This window comes from Anas acuta, chromosome 6, assembly GCF_963932015.1.
Source record: "Anas acuta chromosome 6, bAnaAcu1.1, whole genome shotgun sequence".
In the NCBI taxonomy this organism is placed as follows: Eukaryota; Metazoa; Chordata; class Aves; order Anseriformes; family Anatidae; genus Anas; species Anas acuta.
In genome coordinates, this window is record NC_088984.1 from 27,260,708 (window position 1) to 27,286,834 (window position 26,127).

Here is a 26,127-nt window from a genome sequence, read left to right on the forward strand (position 1 = left end):
TTTAGATAATGCTATACATTCATTAAGCACCTGAAATACTAATCCACCTGTAACTTGGTTACTAAAAAACAGCCCAGGGAACAAACCACAGCAGCTTAAGGAAGGCTTGCCTAGGGATTTCAGCATGATCACCATCCCATGCTATGCACACGTGCATGTCTGCAAGTATTTCTGAATTACTCAGCTGTGAGTATCACAGATGTGCCCTTCAAAACTATGAGAGACTTTAGCAGAACACAAAGAAAAAAGAAAACGGACTGGCTTGTGTTCACTTACAACACAAAAAAAGCCTCAAAGGCAATCAATGCCTGACACATGCGTGCAGCAATATTATTACAGTTGCCTAGGAACCAACGCAAGGAGCCTGCCTAGGGCCGGACACTGATGTAGTAAATGAATGGAAGAAAGTTGGCACTGATATGGCATTGATTTGTCCCTACAAGGAGCTTGCTAGGATAATTCCTTTTATGACACACTTACAGTCCACCCAGCCCCTGAAATCGCTACATGTCTGGAAATTCACTCTAAACAATTAATTCAGTGCTCAGGGAGCTGGCACAAGTAGAAATGTGATTCAAAGCATAATCATAGTTTTCATTTCTAAATACCCCCTTGTCAGAGGGTTACTCTTGGCATGCTAACAGAGCTTGAAGGTGCTCCTCATTTATAAAGGAATGGCTGGGTCCTGGTCTGGCTCAGGAGCACACAGAAAGAGCATCAACAACTGTAACTGCCAACCATCAGCACAGTTTGTGTGTTGTGGGAGCCAGTGCTGGTTACAGGCAGCAGCTAGCAAGGGGTGTACAGTGATCACCAGCCTGCATGGACAGGGCTCAATGAGGACACCACGCATGTAACAGCTACACAAACAGCCCTGACCACAGCCTGACACAGTGTCTGTGCCCAAAAGTGCTGCTGCTGCTCTAGTAATGCCATGCTGGGATGGCTGAAGGACATGCTACCCAGTGTCCCTACATGAAAACTCTAAGACCAGTGTCGATGCTCCCTTATACCCAGCACGGGTCAGACTCAGCCCCTGGTGGAGTGCCCCAAGCAGGAGGGAAAGTGAATGAATGAGTCCCTGTCTGGCTCGGCTGCCCAGGGCTCACCCTGGGTATTCACATGCTGTCAGATCAGCACACACTATCAAGGACATCACCTTGGATGTCAAATACATCCAACTGATGTTCAAGATAGTCAGAAATATTAAAGCCCTATAAATTAAAAAAAGCAGACAGCTCACTGGAGGGGACAGAAGAGCACCAGTGCTCCACTGGTAGTGTGGGGAGCCTCAGCACCAACTTCTTTACCAGACCCAGAGAAATCACAGACAGAAGAGAAAATGCCAAGCAGGCCTTCATATTGGGTGCTCACAGAACAATTTGCTACAGGCCAGGTCTGAACACGAACAGTTTGATTTAACCACCTGCTATCCTCCCATGGCAGTTGTGTGCACAGGCTTACTGAAATGAAGCGCAGCAGTGGGGTCAAGCAGGAGCAAAGAGATCCTGCAGGTCTCAGACACCTCTCTGCAGAGCTCTGTCACTCCCGATTAAGGAGGGAAGTGTGTCCTCAGCTTGTCTTCAGCTGTGGCTGCAGGGATTTATACTACTTATCTATGTATATTTCCAGACTTGCGGCAAGCAGGAGAATTAAGGACTGACTGTCCACCTCAGCATCGCACTTCGTGAGTAGTCTAAGTTCAAAGATCCTAAACCAAACAATGTGGCCTGTACACAGCAATTCACTAGAAATCTGTAAAGGAACAGTAAAATCAGACATTTAATCTGAAGCCGTGATTACACTTTAGCCAGTGGAGGCAAGTAATCTTGGAAAGGAGAAAAGCCCTACGCATGCACTACTTGCAAACCACTAAAGGGGCTGAGATGCCACAGCGATTTAAGTGTTTACATTGCTCAGTCCTATATACCCTCTGCCTCTGCCAGATGCCATACCATGATCTGGAACCTCTCTACTTCTTCTATTATTAATGCATTGTATTCACAAAGTGGTGGTTGAAAGCCTAAAAGCAGAGTCAGGCAATACTATTAACAGTTGTAACACATTGCCCTCAAAGACCGTAATTTTATTGTATGACTCCTCTATTTTGCATTTTTCTGTAAGTCTTGAGTCTTGGAATCTTGTGATTAAGTTAGAACTTTTGCTGTTAATAAGAGGAAGGCAAATGCACTTAGATTTCATAGCTCTGCTGTAATGCTGAAGACATGACTGCTTGGACCCTTGAAGGAAAAAAAAAGAAAAAAAAATGAACTTAATGTTTAAAAAATAAAGTGCATAAATAACAAGGTTCTTAAGATAATCTTAGGATTTCTGACCACTTAAGAGTTGTGTTGGCTTTCAGGGACATTTGAAAAGCTGTTATCTAGTCTACAAGGAACTGCACTTGTGAGATGGTGAAGGTCCATCTTAAAAAGGGATTTTGCATGAGAAAGTAGTAGTGGGAAACTAAAAGGTCTTGACAGACAAGTGAGATACCTAGAGTGAGGAAGAAGGCACAGGAGAGAAGCCATAAAATAGAAACTGGAAGTGAGATGGCGGCCACGTTCAGCCAAGGGGAAAGAGCATGAGGCAGCACTGAAGAGACCTTCCAGCTTGAAATAAGTATCTGCCTTTATATAGAACCTTCTAATCAACACCAATCTGATATGAGGCAGGTAAAAATGATCTCTAAAGGTAATCCAGTTCCAAAATACAATGACTGATGAAAAGCCAGTATATTCTCTTTCTTTTTATGTGTTCTAGATGAAATTATTGCAATGACCTGCGCAGACAAAAATCAGATTTGGTACAGAAAATTTTGACCAGTTTTGACAGATTCAGGTGAAATTAGATCATCAAGAGAAGTTAGCTTCTACTTAGGTGTCTACATTTCTTTAAAGAAAGTGCTGAGCAGATCCCTCCAGGGTGCTTCAAATGAGCTTTTCAAACTATCAACATCCGATAAGCTTGGCTCTTTCAAAAATTAAGTACTGAAATACTAGCACAGCTCGGGGCAGCTGGATGTGGGGAAGGGCTGTCTAACACAAAACAAACCAATCAAAGTGATAGGGAAAATGATGTACTTTGAGTGATGCCTTTCACTTCTGCCAAGGTATTTTCTGGAAATGCTCTATGTTATGTATTTCAGTCTCTCCACCTAGTATCTATCTTTAACATTCTCCCAAATGCTCTGAGCTGTTTTTATCCAATGACACACCATCTATAATACAGAGAGCTGTAATTTTGCGAAGACTTTGGCATGTGCATAAAGCTAAGCACAGCCTCAGAGCCCTTAGTAAAACTTCTTGCTATGTGTAAAGTTAAGTGCATTCATAGGTCTTATCAGGATGGTGGCCAAAGATTATAGAGGCATCCAAGCTGCTTGATATAGTCAAGCCTGTTCTGTGGCATGTCTATTTTAAACGTGGGTCTTCTGGTTTGTATCTTTAAAGGTCTACATGTCTTAACTGATCTGCAGAACAAATTAACTTCACAAAGTGAAAAGAGTTTAGCCTTGATAAATGAATACAAACACAAAAGAACTACTCTCCTTGGTTCACACACAACTACAGTAACAACATAAAAGGCAAGGGATCAACTCTCCAGGTCTTAACCAAGCGCGTAAGCTTTACCAGAGAAACACAACAAATTATCTGTGAGAGTAGGTACTCAGATACCAACACTTGGGCAAGATCAAGACATTATTAACTGGGTAGCATGCAATAATCTTAACATTAACTATAATTACTTATCTAATTAAACAAAATCATTTTAATGAATAATTCCATTCTCTCTCCAATGGTATTTTTCCCAGTATTCCTTAAGATGTAAAACTTGTTAGAAATTGTTCTAAATCATAAAACAAATGGGATCATATATCATGGATGACTGTATCACTACACAGAATTTCTTTCTCTTTTTTCACTTCTGCTATTATTTTTTATTTTGGGAGAAAAAAGCAAACTTTTCACCATGTTAACGAAGAACAAGCAATGGCAGAACAACTGAAGGGGCAGTGCCTGGCTGCTAATAAGCAGGCAAGGATAGCTCTAACAAGCCAGTTTATAGCCAGAGATATTTAAGCTCATTTCACAGCACTTGTAAAAATAAAATTAGCAATATAATAGGATAATTTTATATGTTTATTTGGTAAATTTAAGCCTGAGGCAAATTTAGTTCAAGAAATTGAACAGGAGGTTGATGTGCAGGTTGTTTAAGTTGCCAGAGCTCCAGTAAAAGCAGAGCTGTGAGAGTTTACATTAGCAGGCAATTTGCTCCCTGAAATGTGTAATTAACTCAGTAGGCTTTAAAAAGAGTCTTCATGATTTAAAGACCTTCGAAAAGATGCAGAATTTGTGAAATTTAGATGAACTCATATAAATACGTGAAAGAAAGATGTAAGGGAGGAAAATGGGGGACAGAGGAATCAAATTGGGAGAGGCATCCAAAAGGATGAGCCAATTAAAAAAAAATGTTTAACTACTGAATCATGGCTTTCATTAAGCTCTGTGCAGAATAACCACCTCCCAAGAAAAGCCACAGAAAGGAAATATCATTAGAAAGCTTATGACTTTGTGAGCCCACCCTTACATTCAAGGCAGCAAACTGTTGCGCTGTATTGTTGAGCAGGATGTAAAGAGTCTGCCAAGCACAGCCCACAGACCCGCTAATTAAGTGAACTGATTGTGTTTGTTTTGGAACCGTTTGCCAACAAAGGAATGTGTCACGCTGATTAGTGAGAGAAGGGTATGTAATATATGTGTATTCAAACCCTGAGGAGCACATAACCCAGGTATTCACTCTGTTTGCTCAAGGACTGACGAAAATGACTCTTAAGCAAATAACCTGACCAAAGAGAAACTCCAGCCTTCAAGAGGGGCCCCCCTTTTCTCTCAGATAGATATATCTGAAGACCACCCATCCTTCATAAATTCCTACTGAAGACTGCTCTAGAAGCTGCTGGGAAGATTTCAGAGAGAAACGATCTCTCAAAGCTGACCTAAGAGACTGCAAGGATGGAAAGGTAACAGCCAGCTGAGAACCACCCTGGAATTGTAACGGCCTCTATGACAGATGTCACTCTTCTCTCCAAAGAGCAAGAAAGGTCAGGGAGGTAGCCAGAAAAACAAGTGCCAGCTCAACACAGACACACACACACAGCCCAAACAGACTTCACTTTTCAAACATTCAACAGAGAGGTGACGTTTGCAAAAGCTGCCATGCACCCACTTTCAAATATTCTCAACCTAAGAGCCCAGTTGGCTGGTAGAATTAATAGCATGCTCAAAAGTGAAAGAGAATGTGAGAACAAGGAAAGACAGGAAGCAGTTTTCAGAGCTCAGCTGCTTTTCTTTCTTAACTCAGCAGCTACAGTCAGGGTACTTCAATGTCTAGGCGGCCCCCAAGTACAAAATGGGAGTCCTACGTTGTAGACATCAGTTTCAGAAAACCAAGATGGAGAAATGGAGTTGTAGTCAATTCTCACCGCACTCTTGGGACTCAGAACAGTACAACTAAATCACAACTTGGAGCTAACTGTTTATCCAGAGCTCGGTACAATACTTAACTAATAGCAAAGCTGGACACATGTCATCAGAAATTTCAGATATAATTGCAAGACGTCATATAAACCTTTTGTCATTTGCCGTTCCATCTGCTACAGGTTACTCTGTACATGTGCCTACGTCTAAGCAGCCTCCTCACCTTATACCTGTCATTGTAGTGGTCAGAATACCAACTGCAGAATCCCTCAGATCTGTATTCAATAGCAACAAATGTCAAAAACCTCTACCTGGCCTTTTCCCTCAGAGTTTTGCAGCTGATGGGAGTTGCTCAGTAAAACACACAAGTTCTCCTATTGGCACGACTAGTCTCCAGCATGAAAATGGAAAAGAATAAAAATATGGAACTGGAAGAATCTGGTTAGCTTCACAGGTGCATGTGCCCACACGAGTAGTAATGAGATGAGAAAACTATCAAGAAAGGGAAATGGAAAATGCTGGTGACAAAAGCTACAATTAGTGATAAGGAGTACAAAAGGAGCAAGCATAATGACCTCTGACAAAATAAGAAAGAGAAATATTGGAGAACTATTCATGCTGATTGTGTTTTCATTAAAATTGCTAACAAAGACCACTATCTTTGGCATGACATCAACCACGACTTCACATTTGTGAAACATGAACAAAAGTCCTTTCTGGCTTCTAACTCACACAAAAACAGGAGCTAGAGCACCTTCTTTTGGCTTTCATTGAACTACTGACAAATACTATTTGATTCCAGAAGCTTTTAAACTCTGTGTAATTGCAAGGTATGTCTGATCTCAGATGAAGGGTAAGGGAACAATATACATCCAAAATGTTCTTGTGAACACATTTCCCCCAGGCAAATCAAACACACAGACCTTTAGGTAAACTTGTCTTCCCAAATGCTCTTACATTTGCTCATCAGTGTTTTGGGAAGATCTTCAATTGCCTTTTATACAATCTCAATGTATCTTAGGCTTCGTGTCATCTTTTTAACTCTGCCCACATCACCACACACCCTACATACATTCTTTCTTGAAAACTGTTTATAGATCTCAGCTGCACACTTTGTTTAGCTTATGTCCTCTGCTTTGTCAATGCACTTTCTAGAACAAGAATCTAGAGAAAGAATGTGCAAAACAGTCACTGAAAGCCAAGTTAGGCTGAAAAACCCCAAAGCGGAGTTCTTGGTTACTTGTAATTTAACATCTTTGTACACACAGGGGAATTGGATTCTTAATGAAGCTCTTTTAACAGGCTGTTCCTGGTTGTTTCTAAAGGTGGCTCTTCAATTGTTTTCCTTTCAGTGGAATTTTTTGGAGAACAAATTAAAATGACTATATTTGAAACAGCCAAAAAGTATTTATCTATGGAGGAATGCTGTGCTGTCGGATACACTGTCTTTCTGTTGAGTTTAAAAAAAAAAAATCCCCTTTATTCAAAATTCAAGACATTTTTGTAAAAGTGTATTAACACTGCTGTGTTGCCAAGTCTATTCTGGTTTCTGCATTTTGCTTTTAGGTTTTCCATGCAACTCCTATCCCTGATTTGGCACCCAGAACTCCATATCATAAGAAATAAGTGTTCTTGGGTTTAACTCAGGGCTGGTCATATATTTATTACATAGCCATGTGAGAATATCAGTCATTAAAAGAAGAAAAAAACCACCAAACTTGCCTACATATGCAGAGGAGTATGCACAGAGAAAATGGAGAATTACCCATAGCATTCCATAGGGAAAAAAAATCAGAATAGATGGTTATTGCTTTGCAATGTACTGTTCCAGTACATCAAGTGTCAAGTGACATCAGAGACTGAAAAGATGACTGTGATCACTCCAGAGAATCTGTCTGGCGTTTTAGAACACTTTGCAAACTCAGAAAAACTTTGAATAAATCACATAATGAGATTCTCCTAGGTACTTTTCCCATTTTAAGCAGCTGTTCTGAGACTTACAACTACTCTGGGAAGTAGTTCCTCTGGTTTACTTCCAAGCCTGCTCATGGTGGCCACCCTGGGCGAGGAATCTTGTGTAGCTGCCCAGGAATATGTATTAGTCAAATCCAGTCTGCAGTTATTTAAATAATAAGAGGTCGCGAGGCTGGGAATCCAGCAAGACGTTAAATGAGTCAAATGTTAATTTTATTACAGTACCTGCTTGTAGAAATGTCCTCAAAGGGATAAAGGATTTCTCCATTGTTGCAAATCTCACAGATGAAACCCTTTTGACTACAAAGACTGCAGCTATACACATGAGAAGTGGCAAACTTGATCACCTTCCCCAAGAAAGGAGCCAACTTTCCTTCAATAACCTGAAATGAGAAAATGACATGGAATGAACCCATAAAAAATTACCACTACTCCCTGCAAGACTGAAAAAATATAAATACGGATATGCAGCTATGCACAGCTGGTTAAAATAACAGGAAATTAACCTCCCAACAGTAATAGCTCCATGAAATCACAAGTGGTAATAGTGGCCATTGAACTGATAACGATCAAAATGTGGAGAAAAAAAAGTTACAATTTCTATAAATCCCTAGTGACACATAAGATTGGCGTTCATTTAAAGTAAAACAATACATTCATATATTGAGGCACAGAAGAGCAAACAGGATAAGAGTTCGGGGCATCTGTATTATCATTTAAACTAACAACCATGGATACTGCCTTACACTTACAGTTTTCATTTCTTGCTAATTTTTATGCACAAATCAGTTTTGTCTTTGTTCTTTTTCCTACAAAGCAGAGGATGTTTTATTTTTTTTTTTTGCATATTTTTCATGAACAGAATCCTGCCTTACCTGCTTTAGTAATATTGCATTTCCCATTAAAAACCATTAAAATACATTATTTCCCTCATTGCCAAAGTGAATAAATTCTCAGAAAAACTCTTGAATAGGAACTGTTTTTTTTCCTTCAGTGTCCAGCTCTCAAATCAAGAAGTCTCTCACTGCCAGACAACCCTGATAGACCATTAGAAGTGATTAGCACTGCCTGTGTTGGTGTGAAAAAACTGCCATGTAGTATAGATTAAACTGCCAGCCACAACACTCATCTAAATTTGTGATTCAGTGACAATGTCTCAATAAGGGGTGCTATTCAGGCAAAATACTTTCCATTCAGATTGAACTTTCAGAGACTTTAAGGAATTCTGCTGGGGTATGGAATAATGAAGATGGAATAAGGCCCCAAGTGTATATTCTCTCCTGGACTTCCTGTGGTCTGAATGGCAGCCTGCCAGATTAGTGATAGAAATGTGTCGTGAGATTTGATAGTGACCTCCCATAAAAAAGCAAAAAGAATGTAGTAATTGCTGTTTGAAGACTTATACAGGGCTGTGCCCTGAAACCTGAGAGTGGGGAGATTTACACTTAAATGTGTGCCAGATTCAGTTCAGGCACCCCTTCCCTCCATATCTCGCTTGTAAATGGCTTTAGTGTAAACCAATCTGGAGAAAGCAAAGGTCAAGGCAAAGAACGACCAAGGTTTCAGTTCTTCCCTGTGTAAAGCAGAAAGGAAATAAACTTGTGTTCTAGGGCAACATCCTGTCCACTAGCTGAGATACCCACTGTTAAAGAAGAGAAAAAAGGATAGGTAGCAAACACATAGGTAGCATTGATCTTGATGGCACTGAATGGCATGGGCTGAAATGGTCCTCCTCTGCTTTCAGCTCTAGCCTGCTAACAGCATCTGCAACAACAGGAAGCGGCAGTGTTATTGCTAGTACTGCAGATAGGACATCTGCTCATGTTAGAGGAAAAATGACGTTCCTATTACATCCTGGTATAGGAAGATCCCCTTCAAGCAGAATATAAACAGTGCAAAGAGGCTGCTGCAAATGAAGCCGCAGTTCAAGGTAGTGATATTTCTAACCTTCTGCCAGATGGCCAGACACTAGTTTAGCTCCCCTTGGCGGGGTTTTGTTTTTCACTGAAAAGGAAGAATTTTTTTTGCTTGCAGACTTCAGGGCTACAGAGGGTCTGAAAACCAAACAATCTGGGAGTAGGGGAAAGATACAAAAGTTGATGGTATTCAGGAGACAGATGGAAAGAAACTGTGTAGTTGCCCAGCTCGTGACACTGCTACAACACATTTAGCAGTAATGGATGAAATATGCATACAATGATAACAAGTAAATCATGATACATACATATTTTCCATAGCACTTTCATGCTATCGCAACCACCTCTGACAGGCTGCAAAAGCTCCGTTAAAATGCCAGGCTGAAGACACAGATGCAAACAAATTCTGTAAATCTGTACTATTGTCACTGTCAGCAAGGACTTAAGAGTTAAGTCTCTGAATTAAAAACACATTTTATACAATGTGATGCACAAAATTAACATAATCTATTACCATCTTAAGCACCAGGGGTGAATTTAAGTCTGTACAAGGCACAAAAGATTTCCTGTGCTGAAGAACTCGCAAACTAACCAAGACAGATTGATAGCCCCCAAGGAGATGGTGTTATTCATCCCTATTTATTTATTTGTATGGCTCACCATATCACTGTAGTGGGTTGACTTGCAACTCTGGCCACTGCAGACATACACTGAAGATTGTATCTTCAAAGAACTATGCATGCCAATTTTGCAATGTGAATTACAGGCCATTTTACTGTATTATAGGAGGAAGACGAAATGCAACATCAAACTGATGTTATCACTATTTTTAGCATCTGCAAATTTTATGTCATTTTACTTCATCAGAGACCTCAAGGCTGTGCACAGGAAACAACTTTCCTTGCAGCCTTCTCTCATTCGTGTTTCTACCTAATAAGAGTAAAATCCTCATCGCCATTTACCCCAGCAAGCAAAAAGGGATACTTCTGCTTGCTGCACACAAAAGGAATTTCATGGTAACACTTCCACAGTGATTATTTTATGGCTCTGGGAATGGGAGCTTGGGACATAACCTACAGTGTCAAAGCTTACCCTGTGACTAAACACTCGTGACAGCCGGATGTCAGTCAGTTAAGACATCCCAGAATCACAATGACAGAGTTCCATGATGTTCTCTCAGTTGATGCTAGAATCAGGTCTTGAGTTTCAAGGAAACACAAGTGATCAAAGAATAAAAATGTCTTACAACTAGCTAGGTATCAGGAAAATCAAAAGGAAAAAACCCTCAGAAGGCTGTCTTGGCACATCCATCAACGTCTATGTTATTTTTTACAGTTAAATCTGTTACCAACATCTTTCAGTGACAGATTCCACAGCCTCTTTACAGTGCGTATCTGTTCTCAGTGTTCGGTCACTCCTAAGCTTTAACCTGAACATTTCAGTTTACAGAAGAAGCTGAAATTTCAACCTACTTGTTCCATAAGCAGAGCACAGAGAAAAACCCTTCTAAATCCAAGGAAACAAGCAATGTTTTAAATGTCACATGTCAAACAAATCTCAAATCAGACCTGTGGACCTGCAGGAGGTAGGTAACATTCAGTTGTCCAGCTCTCATGCACATTCAGATAAATTGAGTCACTGGGGTGAAAACACAGGTGGCTCCCTGTAACTCAACTCAGTTCTCAGGTGGAAGCTGAGACCTGAAGACTCTTAATGCAACACGAGTCACTGGCAGGCCTAGCTGGCAGGTTCAGCAGCGGGTAAGTCTCTTAGAGTACACTAAAAGAATGAAAACTAAAAATTTCACCACTGACTTATCCTTGTATCATAGTGCAGCCTCAAGATGAACCTGTAAAGACTGAAAAGTAAATTCCCATCTATAAAAGAAAAAAAAAAAGAGCATCAAGCTTAAACCAAATTAAAATTCTGTAATCCTGAGAATCTGAGTTCAGATTCTCTTCCACCTACAGATGCTGCAGCACACATGAAGAACAAGGTCTATTTTCTAATCCTAATTCTTTATGGTGCAAGCAACTGTTTCATTGTCCAAAATTAAGGGTGAAAGAGGATGATGGCATCCTGGTCAATCAATCAATGAAGGGTACAATGCAGCTTTCCCTCCCTAAACTGGTCAAGGAACCCATCCCAGAAGGATTCTGGACACTGGGCCATACTCATACAGTTAGCTTATCACTGCTACAACTGTCATATTTCTTGGTCTGCTGCTTGGTGACAATGGGTGCAGACTACTTCTGTTTGGAGGTCTAAAGCAGGTTGTCTCTCTGAAGAGTCCCAGTATTCAGATCAGAGTTACTGTCCACCTCTGTGGATCTGGAAAAAACCTCTAAGCTATCACTGTGGCTTTGCACATTGCAGCTCCCGACTGTCTCACGTGATATGAATTGTATGAAAATACACACCCACGTGTACATAAAAGACGGGCCCTGCCCTCAAAGCACTTACAATTTAAACCAGCAAATCAGCACTGCTTTTTACACCAACTGCCACTTACTCTCACCCTAAATGGGACAATCTTCCGGGAGTAAATGGGACAACTTTCAGGAGTAGCAAGTGTTGCCCAGGTGACTCTCACCGGGATCCCTGTCCCCCACCTTCACAATACATTTCTGCGCACATGAGCCTGCCCTGCACAAGAGCAGAGGCAGTCGCCTCACCCCCAGTACGTGCTGAGCTACAACTCTGTCCTGAACACATCTCTCATCCAAGCTCTCCAGGTGGAGCACAGCACCAGTAGAAATCTATCTCTGAAGGCCCCTGCTCCCCAAACCCTAGCTTTGTCCTTAACTCTCCTGGTGCCCTGCAGTACAGTAGAGGGGAGCCAAAAGAAAAGCTCATTACACACAGCAGAGAGAAGTCAAGTCACTGTGTCTTCCCTCGTATGAGAACATACTTAGCAGCATGAAGGAGGGTTGCACAAACTAATCCTGCAGCAGAGCTATGTAGAAAGCACAATGTTGCAATATATGAATGCTTTCATAGTTAAAAAACAAACTGGAAAAGTGGATGGCTACAGTACGGTGGCAGATCTCTTCTGTGTTTAGAGTCCTTCTAACTCAGAAAGATGGCAAACTAAACTTAGTTTTTGAACTCTGAAAAACAGAACAAGATAAAAAATACATCCAAAAAGGTCTATTGCAAAATTATTTGTAAGAGTTTCTTCTACTCCATGAGTGACAGTTATTCAAATTAGAGAAGACGTAATAGCAGCCTCTGACTGGGTGTCACAGGAAAGCAATCAAACATGGATTAGATGAAATAAGGATGGAAGTCCCCTCCAAACTCAGGCTGTTTTATTCCCAAAGAGGTAATATTAGAAGGCGTTACGGGGAACTAGAGGCAGGGAGGGGAGAGAAGAAAGAAAAAGAACATAAAGAAAAATAAGTCATCTCTAAGCCACTATCGCTTCAAGTAATGCCTCCATAGCCTTCTGCCCACTTACTAGTCTAGGACCACAGAAGTACCCAACTCTTGCATCATCAACGCATAAATCTTCACTGAAATCTATCAGACATGTGATAAACCTTCCGGACAGGAGAGAAAAAAAACAGTACAGTTTTCAGACATTTCTCAGGGAAGTGTGTGTTTGCTTTGAGGGCAGGGCACCTTTCAGCTATGCTAGCTAAGAAGTAACAGGTAAGGAGGAAGACCTCCATCCCTGCAGGAGTCTGTATATCATTCATTTCTGCAAGGGTCATCAAACCTCCTACTCTGTCTGTGCATTTATCTACCATCTACTTTAAAAAAAAATGCAGTAAATGCTTACATAGCACAGAGATCATAGGAATCTTCAGTCACCTACATAAAGATTGTCAAGACAGGTGGTAGAGAGGATATAGCTTGCTGAGCTTTCAGATACACTGTTGTGCTTGGTATGTAACGCTACAAAGGCCAAGAAGTCCAAATTCTGAAAAGTGTTAGGGTTTGTTAGACCACACCAAGAGTTTCAGTATTAAAGTAACTGTTTAAATTTTTTAGTCTAAGTAGTTCCAACATATGATAATGAAATTAAAATTGTACATTGTTAAAAAAAAAAAAAAAAAAAAAAAAAAAAAAAAACTTTTGTTAATATCTAAGTTAATGGAGAATCAACAAATACAGGATATTTTAACAAAGGATTTCCACAGTGTTTGAGAAAGAAGGGAAACCACACATCTATAATATTCTGTAATATTCTGTGAGCTTGGACACAAGGATCAGCCAACGTGTCACAGCCTGTCTAGGAACAGTCACTTCACTGTGGCTTAGTGGTCAGGGAGTAAACACTGAAAAAGGAAGTAGAAATGCCCCCAACTCTCCTGAACTCTCAGAACTGGACCCGTAGTTTTCTCATGTACAAGAAGCACAGGAGGAAGCCCTGGTTATTATTCTTATAGAGGAGTATCTGCTGCTACTGTGCTGCTTAAAGAGTGCTTCCACCAGGATTAAATATTCCAAGTAAAGTGGTGAAAACACTGTAACACTCAGATCTCGCTGCCACTGTGAGACGAGCTAAATTTGCCATATGGCTTTGTGACCCCACCCTTGTAAATCAGCTCGTTAATCATTATCGTCATAGAGGTGATAAAGCTGTTTTATAAGCCTACACTGAAGCAGTAACATTAACTACTTATGTAGAGGCTGGTGTATTTCTCTGCAGATAAGATTTATTGGAAGGCCCTCTCTTTAAAGACACAGGTTTGCCTCATAACCCTCCTCTGGAGCTCCAGCAATCCGTTCCACTTCTTCCTCCAGTCTGATTTACATGTCAGACACAAGTGATGCCCGGAGGGGATGGGTTAAGTGATATGAAATCCCTAGAACACCTTGAACTATAGGTTCAAATCTCAACTGGATTGTCCCAGCCTCTTTTCCTGACAGAATAAAATTTATGATTATTTCTCAAGGCCAGACACACTTGCCTCTGTCTGAGATACAGACAAAATTTGCTAGGAGGCACTTACGCAATGCAGGAGAGACATGAAAAGGCCAAGAGGCACTGAGAAAACAGAAGGGGTAGTAGACATGAAGTTCATTCACCACTCCCAGTTGTATACATGGAGGGGTTAGAAAGTCCTTTTAATTACTGGGATTAGTGTCATAAACATGCTGGGAAGAAGGAAGCTATCTGAAGGAGCAGTCAACAACAGTACACAGCTCTCCACCATCTTCTGAATTCAAGGCTTCTGCGTCCTCCTGGTAGTTTTCTTTCTAACACTGGAAACAGCTAGTTTGAATCCAGCCAAGCCAATCACTAACAAGCTCAGAAGTAAGCTTCAGCTATGCCTGGACTTTGGAGTATCACCGAGAGTGTACTTCCTGCACTGAATGAAAAGGAAAAAAAAAATCTCCTTCTGAACAGGCTGGCTTAGCTTCATCACTGTGCCCATCACCCTCCAAGTTCCACTGATTGGAATTTTGTGGAGGAAGACCAAACACCTAGCAATCTTTCTTCACCTCCAGGACAGATGAGAAGTATTATTTTGAAAGAACTATTCATAATTTAAGAAAATTAGGCTGGATAAAACACCTCAAGAAACCTCCAGTTTATCCCTCAGCCTACAGCCCAACCGACAGACTTGCTTAAAAACTTCTTGTCACAGGGATTCCCCAACTCTCCAGTGCTCGCAACATCTAGAAAGCTTTTCCTAATACTCCTCTTAGATCTCTTTTGCTGCAGTAAACTTTGTTTCACGCTCTATCTCCTATCCTTACATTGTGCAATATGTTTCAGAAAGCATTTTCTGTTGAATTCACTTCTCTCACAAGTGATCTCTGTTGCACATGTGGAAGAGCACAAGCAGAACAGGGTGCAGGAAGGCTACAAAGGTTGCCTAATCTATCTGCTAATTGCAGAACACGCAGGTATTTTACACGTGGAGATCAGGCATTAAAATGCAAAGGGTAAAATGGAATCTCCACCCTGTGACAGATTTCAGTGGGGTCAGAATTTCTGGCGTGAAAACATTGACTTGGAGACAAGCGCTAAAATATGCTTAGCTAAGTATAATGCAAACTGCAGAGCAGAGAAAGGGAAAACACATTCCCTGGCTGGGAAGTTCCTAGTCATTTACATCTAGGGAACAGACAATGCTCCTGGACTGTTCATTTCCTTGAGGATTTTTTCCCTTCCGTTCAACAGATTCTTAACTCTGTGAATTCTTGTTACAATTTCAATGCACAATTAATCTTCAGTTCAGAGGAAAGGGAAATGGAAGGAGGAAGGATGACCATGAGGCAAAAGCCCCAGAGAAGCAGTTATCAGATCTCAGCTCTGCCCCATCTTTTATGCAATATACTGGTCTGATCTGCTTTTCCTTGCTCCACTCTGACTTCCAGTCACCTATTTCAGATTGCTTGCCTTGTTTATTTAAATTGCAGGTGACTTAAGGGAAGAATGATTTCTTAATATTTGTGTGCATGCAAACCAGAGTCACTACATGCTGCTGTAAAAGAAATAAAAACAGAACACAACAGTAACTTAGCACAGCTCTGTACTTAGGCCCTGCTTGTGTTTGTGCTGAACACAACAGGGGCTGGCCAGCTGCATGGGGAGGAGAAATGTGGTGCTTTGGTGGAGGACAGATGCAGCTTGACTGATCTGGGCTAACTGAAAGACTGAAAGCACTTTTTTTTTTTTCACTGTGGCCACACTAAGGGCCACAACCCTAGCTCCCAACACAAAGCGTGATTCCACCCTACCTTTTCTTTCCCCTTTGCAGCCTTTGCAGATCCCTGGCTGTCCCAAGGGCCTGTTTGGTCAGAGGTACAAGTGGTAGCAAGGTGGATGGGAGCAGGTGAGGCCAGGGACTCTGTTCGCCAGCTGCTGACACCAGTGAAAGGTGCTGGCTCTGACACACCTGCCGCCATTTTGCCACTGCTGGCCTTGACACAGACAAAGCGACATTGCGCAGCCACGCATTGTGCCGTGCTAACTCATCGCCCACACAGGGCAGAGAACATCCCGAAAGGAAACCTGGGGATAAACACTGCGAGGAAAAAAACAAAAAACAAAATCCAAACAAATCAAACCACAGCAGAAATGAGTGAGAATGTGAATAAACAGAAATCACTGACTCTTTTTGACCTCCCTACACTGGCAGTCCACGCTGAGGGCAGAGACATTTGCTATTCACGGTCCTTCCGAAAGGGACCATTTAAAATGCTGCACTTTAATTTTGCGTTAAAGTGATATAAGCCACTGTAACTCTTCGAGGTATGGGGAAGAGGAAAATAAAAACAAATTCAAGAGCAAATGCTGTTAATCTCTGGCAAGCACACCTAGCGACAGGGTACAAGCAAAGACGGATTTACATTGGCTGGGGGGGGAGGAACAAACTGGGTATATATTCAGGGTTTATACTTCAGTCCAAGTGAATTTATAGCAGGAGGCAGAGAGGATGACAAGGTCTCTCCAAGCCCTCTTCCATTTCTCTCATGGAAAGGAAGAAAAGCCTGAAAATTCAGTGGATCTCCCAGTTTGAGCTGACACAAGTGCGAAAGCCAGAATTGTCTCAGTATAAGCAATACACTGGAAAATCACTGGTGCCGGCTCTACAACCAGCCCTGTAAAGAAACTTTGGCCCTGCAGATTCTGCCTTTGCACTCATGGCATTTTAGTCCTCTTCCCTCCTTTCTCCTTCCCCCAAGGTTTCCAGGCAGCTACATGTCAATTGTGTCACACCCTGAGTTCTCCTAATCTTGTCGCAGGGATGAATTATAGGTTGTTTTAAGAAACAGGTATTCAAGCAAAGGTTAAAGGCTATTTTAATCAAACAAGGTTGAAAGAGTAGCAGGAATTTGGCTGGTAGAGAACAGAAAGCACTTTCCTCAGCTTAAAAACTGTATGCAACTCTGTATACTCAACACAAGTAAATATGCATTCAGGCAGAGAGTGTATGTACTCCTTTCTCTCTCTCTCTCTCTGTTTTAAGACTAAGCAGGCAATTGCATGCTGAGACATTAACTTAATCTACATGCCTCCTGAGTAAGACATTATTTCATGAGTGACATCACAAAGGTAGAAACGCTTCTGCCTTGCACAGGACTGGATCGGTGCATTTTAAGGAGGAGTCTGCTGAGGGCTTTAGAGCAAGAAAGCAACATACCAGGAAAATGGCTAGGGTTACTCTGAAAAAACTCTGTGAGAGCAAAGTATTTTTAGTTTTTTTTTTTAACCCCTTTTTGATCCAAGCAGGTAATCCTGAGACAGTATTTTGTTTCTTTGGGAAATTCTGTTTCTTGGGATGTTAAGTCCTGGGAGATGGCCAGCTGCCTCTCCTGAACAGACATTGTATGGGAAGTGCAGCAATGAGGTTAGCACCCAGCTTTTCACACAGCTAACCCTAATCTCCAGTTCTGGGCCTTTCATGATGCACAACAACAAAGAAAAAAAATCATGGTTAGCACGAAGTAGTAGAAAAGGGGTAGCTTATATTACTACTGAAGATAGTAGCAATATTAACTTGGGGGGCTCAAAAAACTTTAGATGATCTCTTCAGATCTCAGAAGCTCTTGTGACCCACTGGCACCACTGCTGAGCTGTTTTAAACAGTTTCACACTAGAAAGCTACACCCACCAGAAGTGGCCCAGGTTTCATATTCATGTGGAAAAGCACCACGTGTATTTAACAAGGCCTGTTGAAAACTCCGGTTTTGAGCAGATGCAAACCCAGTCCTGCTGTTAAAAGCATTTATTAACAAACTTGCTATATCTCCACACTTCTCCTCCAAGACTTTAACACATCTAATTAAACTCAGATGAACTTGTCTTCCTGGCTGCCACCTGCCAAAACACTCCTGGCCGGCTCTGCTGTGCTCTCCACATGACCATGAGCCATTCTCAATGACAACAACTCCTTTCCCCAGCAGAGCTGTGGTAAAAAGGAAACGCCAGTAAAATCCTTGCCATTACCACTAATTGGAAGGTGAGCTGTCAGCAGTTTGGGGAATTATACACACACCTGGAATATCAGCTAACCTGAAGAGTTTCCTGTTCTGCTGAAAGACATCTCAGTGCTAGCATACTCCAGGGAGTGACAGAAATGAGTGATAAAGGAGCCACAGCGAAGTATACAAACTGTTTAATTGCTCTTTTGGTATCAGACCTTTTAATATTTATGAAAATACATGTTGTGTATCTTTTCCCATCCTAGAATTATTTTCATAGTTTTCTGCTAATGCAACTACCATAGTTGTAAATACACAGGACTTAACAAAAGGATGTAAAGATAGCTACTAACATTATGCTGTTATAGTCCCATCATAGAATGGCCTGGGTTGGAAAGGACCTTAAAGATCATCTAGTTCCAACCCCCCTGACATAAGGGGGTCCAAGATGCATTCATTTGCACAGAACTAAGTGCTTCACAACCTTCACACATTTAAACTGCACAATGCGTTTGCTGTAATGCCAACAACTGACTCTTAAGACTTACATCTGAACTAACTGGTCACCCCCAGACCCTTCACTTGCAACAGAGAAGCAGGCTGCTTCCCTCCTAAAATACATTTAAAATAGGTGAGAAGGACTATCCAGCCAAAATGCTGCTTTCCTTACTTTGACTTTTATCATGTCCTGGATGACTGTTTTAAATATACACATAGTAAAGTGGGACCCATTTTACCTTAGTCCCATTACAAATGACTTGTCCTCTGTCTCCGAGAAAGCCTGCAGCGGAGCTGTGAAGAGAGTCCAGATCTCCTGTGCCTTAGGCTGAGAACTGGACCAATGTGCAGATGAACTTGACCCATGTGTATGTTTCTCACCTCCCCACACAGACATCTGTCTCTGTCTCCACCCCAGCAAATATTTAAGAGCAGGGGCTGTACCTGACACATCAATTAAAACCCATCACTGCTTTAAACCAGTTCTACTTTGAGGATTGTCTTCCTCCCATCCTGTGGTCAGCTGAATACTGATAGTAACGCATCTCAGGACTTGCACCTGTCCCACATGACAGCTTGCCTGGGAGGCTGGAGATGTAAATCAATGTTTTCACTACCATGCTGGATCGTGAACTGTGGCAGCTATGAAAGAGGTGCCTTGCATTTTGCTGCCCTTGCTGAGCTCAGTGAACTCCTGCAGAAAATTGTGACAGACAAATTTTCAGCCATCTCAGCAGGATTTCACAGCCAGGCCTGCCAAAACTCTAATTCTCCTTCTCATCTGCCACCTCCTGCCCCTCAAGCAAAATAAGGGCTTGTCTAAACTTAAAAGGATCTGCTAGTACAGCTACATGGGTAAACCTCTTTAGTAAATAAATGTTTAAGCTGATACAGCTTATATTGATTCACTGAATGAAACAAATGATGCCAGCAAGAGACCTTCTTATTTACGTAACTGAGTTTGCACTAATGCTTGTACAGGGACAGCTATATCCATTAAGAGTGTGTGTTGTGTTGGTTTTGTTTGTTTTTATCACGCACCTATGCCAGTAACACTTCTAACCTTAGACAAAGTCCAAAGTGTTTTAGCCAAAACCGAGCTTTGTCAGTCCATATAGCCACATGCACACCACTGGCTTTCACCAGCACAGGAACGTGGGATAGATGCCACATCCCATCACTTCCCTGACAGACACTGCTGCGTTACCAGAAGTTTGTGGCACAGACCTGGCTCCTAACAAGAAAACAAAGAGTGAGATTTTTTTTGGAAAGTATGTCCTAGCACAGTATTCTGTGATGAACTCACATCCTCAGTGAGAGTTAGTATCATTCAGAGTCCACTGAGAAAGGTCTCTGATTCTTTTATACCTCAGTACTCAAATGCAAAAGTAAAGACAGGAGGAAATTAGAAAGCCAATTATAATGCCAGCAGCACCTCCCATCAAATGAGGATCGTGCAGTTTGCATATATCTACTTGGGGGAGTGTTTTTATGAGTCAAGAAAAGAATACTGCTGAGCAAGGACAACACCACTGATAGATCTGGAAGTCATCATGCAGTATGTTTTAAATCAAAGCCAAGCACTTCCCAGTGACTGTACGAGGACCAAATGATCAGAAAACAGGTTTTAAATACGAAAAAAAAAAAAAAAAAACACCAAGCAAGTCAAGAGCAAAATTCCCGTATCTCTTCGCAGTCGTTGATATTGTCAGGACTCATGAAGCAGGTTGTCTAAATCAACCTGAACTTTTTGCACCTGCAAAAGTTTTTTGCATCAGCAAAAATGCTAGACAGACCATCTCCAATTGCCTCCATCTCAGCCTAGGAAAATACAGAGAGGACATATTTGCCACTGGAAAAGGAGGTATGAAAAAAGTACAGGAAAGATTAAAAGCTTGGAAAAGTGAACCAGCCATAACCACTTTGTTTTTCTAAGGCTTCTTAATCCTGGTCTAACGATGTAACAGGCTCAAATTAGGTGCAACTTAGGCTTCACTTGAAGTTCATTCTTCTTTCCCCCATTTCTTTTAGGGAACATTACATGTATAAATTAAGATTTTCAAATTGGGAATGCTTCTGCTAAACCAATTTTTCATGTAGTCAAAAATCCTATCAGATGCTGTAATCAGTACTAAATGTGTCAGAGGAAGATGAAATCATTGATCTGTCTGTCAATAGGGAACACATCTCCCTAATCCCCTCAGTAAGTAATGTGTCTATTCTGAAACCTTATAATCTCTTTATTTTGTGTAGTGTAACTGTGGACATTCTCATTATGGATACTTAATCCTCTCAAATATGATAAACTTCTGGCCTCAGTAATATTACTATGGCATTAAGTTCCTCACGCTCACTGTGTGTTCCTCAAAAAAGAACTTCCATTAAGGATTTTTATGCATATTTCATATTCACTATATGACCTGTGCTATAGCACCGTGAGAATGGGGCTGTCCTGTCTACCCTTTCTCTCCATGGTTCTGCACACTGTCTGTAGGTTCATCTACAGGTAGATAGTCAGGAAAGTTGATCTGAATTAAATGGATGTTTTAATTAAATGTTAATGGATTATTATCTACAATGTAAAAATGGATAAATTAAATCCATTTCATTACACCCCTGTATGGATATAAAAATTCACAATGAAAATGGCTTTAATACAAGTTAGCTCATGTTGCTTCCAAAGTAAATGGACGTAAACCAGAGAAAAACCACTTATATTTTGAACACTGTTTTGAATAACAGTGTTTACAGCGGTTAAATATAGTTCAACCGATAATTTAAAATTCCCATAGTTTGTCTCTACAAACATTTTTTCCTGAGTATTCACATGTAAACAAATCTTCAGACTGTCATCTTTTTAAATCTCCTATCTCACTCAACATTTCCATCCTTGACATCCAGTTATTTTTGCTGTTACATTGCTCCTTTTTATTTTACCGTATGTTTTCAAGGTAGTGCAACCAGGATGAAATAATTTCCATAATTAAGAGTGTTTCTACAGGAAAGAACATCACTGAATTAATCTTTGCACACTTGCATATACTGCTATTTAACATAAAATCCAGGCAAGATATTAATTGTTCTGTGTGGATTAAGCACCTGAATGTCAAGCTTGTCGCAATAGCCACTTCAAGTCTGTTACTCGTAAAGCTCCTGTTAATCTAGAATCTAGTTAAGTAGCAAGAATCATTTTTCCTACGAAATGCAAGATTCTTGTCTAAGTCAGCTTCTATACAAACCAATGTTTACCAGCGTAAAAGCTATTAGTCTCACCAAAAGCAGCTCCACAGTCACAGAAAATTAATAGCTATTTTGAACTCCAACTTGCATGACCTGTGTCCACATGTCCACAAAAACAGTGGACATGAGTAATAGCAGCAGAGAACAAGTTCACACCTCCACTAAGTTCATGGTGATGCTACCCTTGACTTTGACTGTATCATCAGGAACTATACAGCACATGAATAAGAGGAATTGCTTTTTCCAGTGCACAACGTATGCTTAAAACAGTACTTGCAAAAGTGAATACTTGCTTCCTAACAAGTAGAGGTTGTCCTTCTTAAAGCTTTAGATGCCTGGAATAGCTCTGGAGAAACTAGCTAACAGAGGAGCAACAGCATTTTAATGGAAGGCTCAATGGTGATGCAGGACACATTACTCACGTGAGCACTATTAGGAAAAGTACCTTCTCACTGAAAGTTTAGCAAGTTTCCACAACTAATGACATTTTTGTCATTTTTTTGTCTATTTTTTTCCCCCTTTGCTTTGAACCTCAATGAAGGTCTTCTCCAACAGAGCCCTCTCCAAATTGATCCAAGTGACAACCATCCCTAAGATCATCAGACACCTCAAATATCTGTTCAGCCACACCCATTAGGTCTAGGCATGGAGATTTGTTGAACTTGGAAAGAGGTTTAAATTGCATTTCTTTTTAAAATAGTATTGTATGCTGCTTCATCTTGTGGCTAACAGGCATTTTTTTTTATTTTTTTTTTCCCACCTGAGAAGAGACATTTACAGAACATTTCTAAAATCCAGTTGCTTGGTAGAAAATGATTCCTTGTTTTCTAGGATCTTTAAAGAGTACTTGGCTTGGAAACAAATCAGAATTGAGCTGTGACTAACCAGGGTAAAGGTTGCTTATATCTGCAGATTACCCCTCTCTGCTTTTCTAATTCACTCACCATGTCTTATCTTTCCATTAATCTTTAATAAACCTTTTAGTTAATTCCCCAAACACACACAATATACATGACAGCAGGATACAGTGCAAAAGCAGCCCATGGATATGAAAAAATAGGCAGTAGAAGAATCAAAAAGAGGGGAAACTTTTAGGATTAAAAAACACCCAAACTGCAGGCCAGTGGAAAATGATGAGCAATCAGGAAAAAGCAGTGGTACTGGAAAACTGGGGAGATCACCGTGCCTTTTAAGGGTGTTAGTGTTTCTCTGGCTGTGGGATACATTATCCTACCAGGGCCCTCCACCCCCTTCCAATCTGGTTACACTTTGACAAAACAGGCAATCCAGTTCAAACTTGGAGCCTCCAAAATGTGGAAAACCCTCCCTAGGCTGACAACAAGGATATGGCTAGATTAAAAGGTAAATCCAATTTAACCGACCCCAGCAGAAATGGTAATCAAATTATACTGCCTCTAAATATGATAAATTTGGGGCTGGGGCCCTCAGGGGAAGAGAAGGTGTCTTGCAAACACACAAACACAAAGAAACATGCTAAATGGAACTGCTAAATCAATGGATGAATTGTGACTTCTACCCTCCCTTCTTCCCTCCCACAGGGTGCTTGATAAGCTGCTGATTGCTTTTAAAACATCTACTACCAATGTTAGGAACTGATTATGCAGCTTACAAATCACTGGAGGCTAATAGACAGGCCCACCAGGGAGACTGCAGCTCTGGAGTTAAGTAGCTTGCTATTTCATGGCTTGATTATTAGAGATGAGATAGCAGAACATGCGGAAAAGATGTGGAAACTGTTTTAGACCTCAGATTTTTATTTTATATATGGAATCATTTCCATTCTGTCACTTCACTAGCCAACAAAAGCCATTTTTTTCTTGTGGTTCTGTAGCTTCCAGCTCTGAGAGAAATCTGAACTACCTCAGCTTAAGGTGTCAAGTGAACATCCTGAACTGACTATGCTGCCTGCTACCTTACAGAAAAGACATGGTTGGACAAGGAAAACATCAGTGGAAGAAGCTTAAAATAAAGTGTTTTACTTATTGACAATAGCATGAGAGCATGAACACAGATGGTGCCTAGGTCAGCTAGCACATCTTACCTCCTTGCTTCCTTCACTGTGCATCTAAGTACTGAAGCATGTTCACCCTGAATTCTCTTTCCTTTCTTTTCAGCTCTTTTTGCCAAATTCTTCTTGTTTAATCTTGTATGCAATAAAACTGCTGTTCAGGCAGATACATTGCAAGGTGTTCACTTAGCTCAATCAACACCAACACAAAGAGACATTTTTGCTGGCACATTCTCTCTTCCATGGCCATGTCTGTCACACCAGCATTGTGTGGCGTAACTTTGTGTAGCATGCTTGTTGAGCTTTTGCTTTTTCTTTTTTCTTTTTTTTTTTAATTTTTGTATGGCTAACAGACTTAGTTAATAAGCATGTTGCACCAGGGACTGTACAAACCCGAATTCCTGAAGAACAGTTCTTTCAAGCAAAAAAGTAAATACTGCTTGTCACTACTTGTCTAAGGTCGAGCCTTAGACAAGCCTTCACTGCTCAGATAAACATTTCTCCCAGCAATGTTCTGTTTGCAGCCCACAGTTTTCTTTCACAAGCTCTTTCCAGCCCCATTTCAACATTGCAGCTCTAGGTTCTTACTCTTTCAACACTAAGTGATGGCCCCATTAACCCATTTTTATACCAAACCATAAACCTGAGATGGCTTGGAAGTAAGGCTACTTATGTTTTGGTTAGCTAGAAGGAAGAATGTACGGTTAGCATTGAAGATATTTAGTAAGAGAAAAATAGGATTAGTTGAAGAAACTTACCTGCTGGAGGTCTGCCAGAGAATAAAGATGGATTTGCTGGAGAAGATACTCTCTGGGAAAGATCCTGAAAAAGAGAAGAGTGGATGCACTGACATGCTTCCAAAGGATGGCTTTTTGACTGGGAAACTCAAAGATTTCCTCTCTTCCCCAAAAGACTGCAGAACAATATTAGAGAAGGAGCTTGTCAGAAACTGGAATTACATTCCTTGAACCATCAGCAACTATTTAACATTCCTCAAGGACACAACAACTCCACAATTTCCACAATGAAAATGAATGTCATGCAGGGGCAACTGTAGGTAAGCACGTACCACAACATTTCCAGTTGTCAAAAGGTCGTCCAGAGCACAGAAGGTGTTTCTTTTAAAGAATTAACCCAGTAATAACAAGTAATTCAAAGTACACATCATAAGTATTTCTGATGGGTTTTAGCCAAAGATTCCTGGCCTCTTAAAAAGCTGTAACTCAGCATCAAGTGCAATTTCTGTTTTGTTTTGTGGTTTTCTTTTTTTTTTTTTTTTTTTAAACTGAAATAAATACATTGGGAAACATGTACATGCAGATTTTAGTTCAACATCTAGTTTACTGATATCAATTCCATTTTGTATACAGAAAATCTGTTTTGGTATAGATTTCATAATGCTCCGTGTGATGAATATGTATTTTCCTTACATAAAACACAGTTTCAGGCAACACCATTGATTATCTTCTGACAGACCTGTGCTGTAAAGCTAAATTACGGAAACTGGAATAAAGAAGAGATGTCCTTAGGATGATTTGCAGTACAATGAACAACAGGGTTAAAGTAAAATTATAGAGAAAAATGGACTTTGTGAAGTTAAATGGATATTAGCAAGAAAAGTTTATGAAAACCTATGCATCTGCCATAAAGATACTGGGAAGAGAGAAAGTGCATCTAACTAAAATGTCTATCTTTGTGTAAACACACAGAGACACAACCAGCCAAACAGTTTTTTGTTTGTTTGTTTGTTTTTTCTCCACCTGCATAGAACAAACTTAGCACCATGCTCTGGTATCCTACACAGAAGAGAATTACATCAGTCCTAGGGAAAAAAAAAATAACAAAAAAAATAGTATGTAAAGATGAGCAACTATTTTACAATCCATGTTGCTTAGAGGAGAAACTGTGAATTCAGTTCCTATATTACCATCATGCAGTTTCAAGGTAAAGCAAACAAAATTCATGATCTTACTAAACATATGAACAAAGCTTTGATGAACATCAGTTTGTAAAGGTAGAACTGAATGAAAAGACAGACTACTGGACAGGTACAAAAACACCTTACGATACTGAAGGGTTGATTTGAACTTATATGATGATAATA

General features: G+C 40.6%; 1 protein-coding gene across 4 annotated transcripts in view; it reads right to left on the minus strand.

The window, feature by feature from the left end:
• Nucleotides 1-26,127, minus strand: part of PLEKHM3 (pleckstrin homology domain containing M3) — a 94,155-nt gene that overhangs the window by 12,203 nt on the left and 55,825 nt on the right. For all 4 annotated transcript variants that reach the window (XM_068685981.1, XM_068685982.1, XM_068685984.1 and 1 more), the window contains 2 exons: nt 24,782-24,845; nt 7,680-7,837 (listed from right to left, as the gene is read on the minus strand). In XM_068685981.1, the coding sequence (XP_068542082.1) occupies nt 7,680-7,837; nt 24,782-24,845 (222 nt within the window). The remainder of the gene's footprint in view (nt 1-7,679; nt 7,838-24,781; nt 24,846-26,127) is intronic.